The sequence below is a fragment of the Papilio xuthus genome, unplaced genomic scaffold (genome assembly GCF_000836235.2).
Source record: "Papilio xuthus unplaced genomic scaffold, Pxut_1.1 DF825946.1, whole genome shotgun sequence".
Taxonomy (NCBI): domain Eukaryota; kingdom Metazoa; phylum Arthropoda; class Insecta; order Lepidoptera; family Papilionidae; genus Papilio; species Papilio xuthus.
In genome coordinates, this window is record NW_013532703.1 from 3,245,177 (window position 1) to 3,249,340 (window position 4,164).

The window sequence follows — 4,164 nt, forward strand, 5'->3', positions numbered from 1 at the left end:
AAAAATAGCAAAACAATAATCGTATAAAAATTGGGATTCGACAATAATGTTATTGAAATCATAAAAAAAAACTAACTAACGTGACGCAGCGACCCGCAGTGAGCCTTGGCCACATAAGCTTCACTTTTCCCGATCCGGCGCTGTCCCAACCCACTCCCTTTTGTAGCTCCTGCAGTTTATCCGTCTCATCCATCCAGCGATACCTGGGATAGTAAAATCATACGTAAGATAAATTAATCTTGATATAAATGAGATTATTATACACGAATATTGGGCAGCACTTTCAAGAACTATATTGTAAATATTACCGTGGATTTTCACTGTCTTGTATGTCAAAAACTTGTTATGACTTATTTTTCTGTAAGAACGAAAATCATGATAGTTCTTACCCTAATAATAATTTAATATGCTTGTAAATTACATTTGTTATATGTGTGAAATAACGAAAATGCACGCAGTTTTTGACGTGTCTCTATGTAATTTAAATTCATCAATATATCACATTTTTTATTTAATCTACTTATCAAAAAGTAACGATAACTTAAACCACATGTTCTCAATGCTAACTAGATCCTAACTAAGGTGTTACATTTCAGAATTTGATTACTACGAGAACTACGCTCGCGTGAAATTGATATGAGTAGGCATGTCTATTGTAAATACTTCTAACCAATAAAAAATTAGTTCGGTATAATAAAACTGTGCAATTTTTTGCTGAATCTTTAGTTAAAAAAAATAATTGACACCCAAATGACACATATACATATTTTAATAATCTGATCATTAATACTTTTCAAATGAGAAATGAAAAAAAATTTCAACAAAGGTATACTCTTACTTGGACAGCCCGTAGGCAATCTAGTGGCCAAAACGCGTCTAGTGTTGTAAATTGGCCTCACCTAAATCAAATATATTGCGACAAAGATGTGTTAGTATTCAAACATTTTTAATTATAAAATCTTTTCATATTAAAAGCATAAGTATTAAATTTCTACCCCAATAACATCGCTGTCGCTGCTTTTAGAATTAACCATAAATTAATTCTAATTTCATAAACCTTACAAACCAAATTCTAAAATCAAAATTTGAGCTAATTTAAACTCTACTATTATATCTTAGGGTTGATATTTATTTGTCAGATGTGAAATATCCTGCTCACCCTGTATCAGCGTATACTTACGTCAAAGTAGACTTCGAAAAATCCACTCCAGCGACATAGTATAAAATGGCGGGCGACCGTGCACAATGCATCAGTCTCACTGTCAAGTAGAGAGGATACACACATACAACATGTACGCCAAACTGGTGAGTATTTATACTCATTATAATTATTATAATAATAAAAATATATATCAGGTGTACTTAAGAATAATTTGACCTATATCTTAAAATGGACGCTGTGACGGTTACGTTCAAATTTTTACTAAAGTGTCTATATTTATACGTTAATTATTCTGTAATTTTTAAATATTAAAATTATTAATTTTGTTCTTAATATAATTGCAATAAAAGTGTTTAAAATTCTAATAAGAGTCTTACTAGTCGACATAATATAAATTTCGTTGGCTTCCAATAACATCACCTATGTATTAGATATTTCATTAATATAATAGAAATAATTAAAATAGAAATAAAAAAAAAATATTTTGATTAATTTTATTTATTATAAGTAAAAATCAAACAAACGCTTTAGTAAAAATCATACTGGCATATTAAAATTGTAACAGCAAAGTAATATCAAATAGCTGGAATGTGAGCCTTAATATACATATTACATTTGAATAGATATTGCTTAAATGTAATTAAGATGTATCAGATCGCATAGCACATTCCTGCCTCACACGATAAATCCTACGCAATACACCGCGCCCACCGCAGCCCTATGTTTAGTGCCCACGAAGAAATTTGGTCGACAACTGCATTGTTAAATTCCTAATGCTAATATCCTGTATTATACATTTAAATTGTCATATTATCTACTATACTATGTAGAGTATATCTGTTGATATTTAGGCTACGAACTGTATATCATATGGTCGTTGTCTGTCTTACGCAAGGATCGTATCGTAATTAACCAATTGATTTTATAAGCAAAATTATAAAAATGTCACAACAAACTTACCGCGAAATATTACAAATAATTTTTAAACCTTTCTCTAAATTCATATTGTTTGAAAATACGTTCGTTGATTATAATTTTAGATAGATAAATACCAGATAGAACTTAAGAATAAAATAATCGATTCGGTATACAAAAATTTCGATACATCGATTTAGTAAATGCTCTACATTGAATCACTTAAGCAAGTGTCATATTACACGATCAAATCAAGTGGTGCATAACCGCCCGAAAATTGCATTGTTAACGGAATTTTTATTTTGGTGCAATAATAGTTTGGTAATCCTATTTGGTATGCCAAGACGCTAATAACCAATTAACACTTTTTTGTTCATTTTATAAGTCTAGTGTGTACATAGACTTTTTATTGTTGGACAATTAACTACCACAAATAATAACAGATTAGAACAAACAAAAGTTAGTATGACTTATATTTTCTAACATTCATACATCTGACTTTTGTCTTTTCTAACGCAATTTTAGTTACCAACATAATGAAATTATATTCGACCTATAAGTCTGTATAATCTACTAGTAAATAAGTTTATTGTAACTCTATTTTATTTTCCAGTTTGTCCTGTGCGTGTTGGCGGGAGTAGCGCTTGCCCGCGAGTACCCCGCTGGACTACACCCCGCGGTCTGCCCCAACTACCCCTACTGCGACACCAACACATTCGCTCGCTTCACCCCTGACGGCATGCCCATCCCCGAGTGGGTCTACAACCCATCCATACTGCCTGTAGCCCCTGCCGAGTAAGTATACATAATATATAATACTATATATCAATTGCCGCACTTTTGATGGTCTTCAAGGCGATTTGATATAAGAACTCTACAGTAAATACTTTTTAAGTGAACATTAAATTGAAATGATTGAAGATAAAAATCATAAGGCAATATTTCACCTATTTTCTTAAGCTAACTTTGTCTGAATCTAAATAAATGTGTAGATGTATAAACATGAAAGAAGCAAGAGTAATGTGTCAGGATATTCTTTATAAGACTAGACCACACGCAGTAATTTTACATCAAAAATATTTTTTCTCATTAGATCCTTACCTACTGTTATCTTCGTATGAATAAATATAATTAACGATCTAATCCATGTTAACGTGTGTGTTTTAAAGTGTTGCCAGTCGAGTGGACACTGAACGTGTTATAAAATAAAAATTAATGTTTGTCATTTTGTTCCAGCCCGAACGCAAATGTCGCAGCTAAATACCCGGCCAACTTCAATGCCGCGGCGTGCCCCAACTACCCCTACTGCTGGTGAACAGATCTCAACACGTCCCCCCACAATAATGCCGGAGTTTCTAAATGCAAGCTAGCTTTGATATTCCTTCCAAATATCTAAGCGACGATCTTTAACAGCCTCATTTTATCTGAAACTCTAAGCCATTATGTCAACCCCACTGCCATAACATTTAATATGTGTAAATATTCGGGTTACATTCTAAAAATGCATTAAGCATTTCATTTTTTTTGTGTAAAGAAATTTTGTAAAAATTGTAAATAAAAAATTTATTTTTAAGCTATTCTTTTCTTTTTAAACCTTAAATCTATTAGTGTTTTCACAAAATAAAACAGAAAATAATTGCTGCAAACATATTAGTGGCCACAATAAATATTGCTTAAAAGTCACTAAAAAACAAAAAAATAGCATAGATCGACTTTTTAAATGTCACTTCGCCTTGTGCAAGTACCAAACAGGGCAATGTATTCAATATTTAAGCGGCGTATTGTATTGTAATCAATGTTTACAAATAGGTAGCACAAGGACTTGATTTCGAACGCAACAGGATTCCCGCGCGGTCAACTTACAACTGTCACATGTCAATGTCATTTTGACATGTCATTATAGAATTCATATCATTCCATACTTACTTTTGGTGGAAAATTTACGTTGATTTTAATAATTTTGTATCATAATAAACGCAAAAGTAAAATTATGTGCAAACTTGAAATTTCACGTTCTTAAAATCAGTACGTTCCTAAAATAAACCATTTCTTACGTTACTCATAACAATTGCAATATCACTCACAAG

General features: G+C 31.7%; 1 protein-coding gene across 1 annotated transcript; it reads left to right on the forward strand.

Annotated features, from left to right (window-relative positions):
• The first annotated feature begins 1,266 nt into the window (after positions 1-1,266).
• Positions 1,267-3,650, forward strand: CPH1 (cuticular protein hypothetical 1). The gene is made up of 3 exons (NM_001312806.1): positions 1,267-1,305; positions 2,691-2,872; positions 3,314-3,650. The coding sequence occupies exons 1-3, from the start codon at positions 1,291-1,293 to the stop codon at positions 3,390-3,392; spliced, it is 276 nt and encodes a 91-aa protein (NP_001299735.1). The 5' UTR covers positions 1,267-1,290; the 3' UTR covers positions 3,393-3,650.
• The last annotated feature ends 514 nt before the right edge of the window (positions 3,651-4,164 follow it).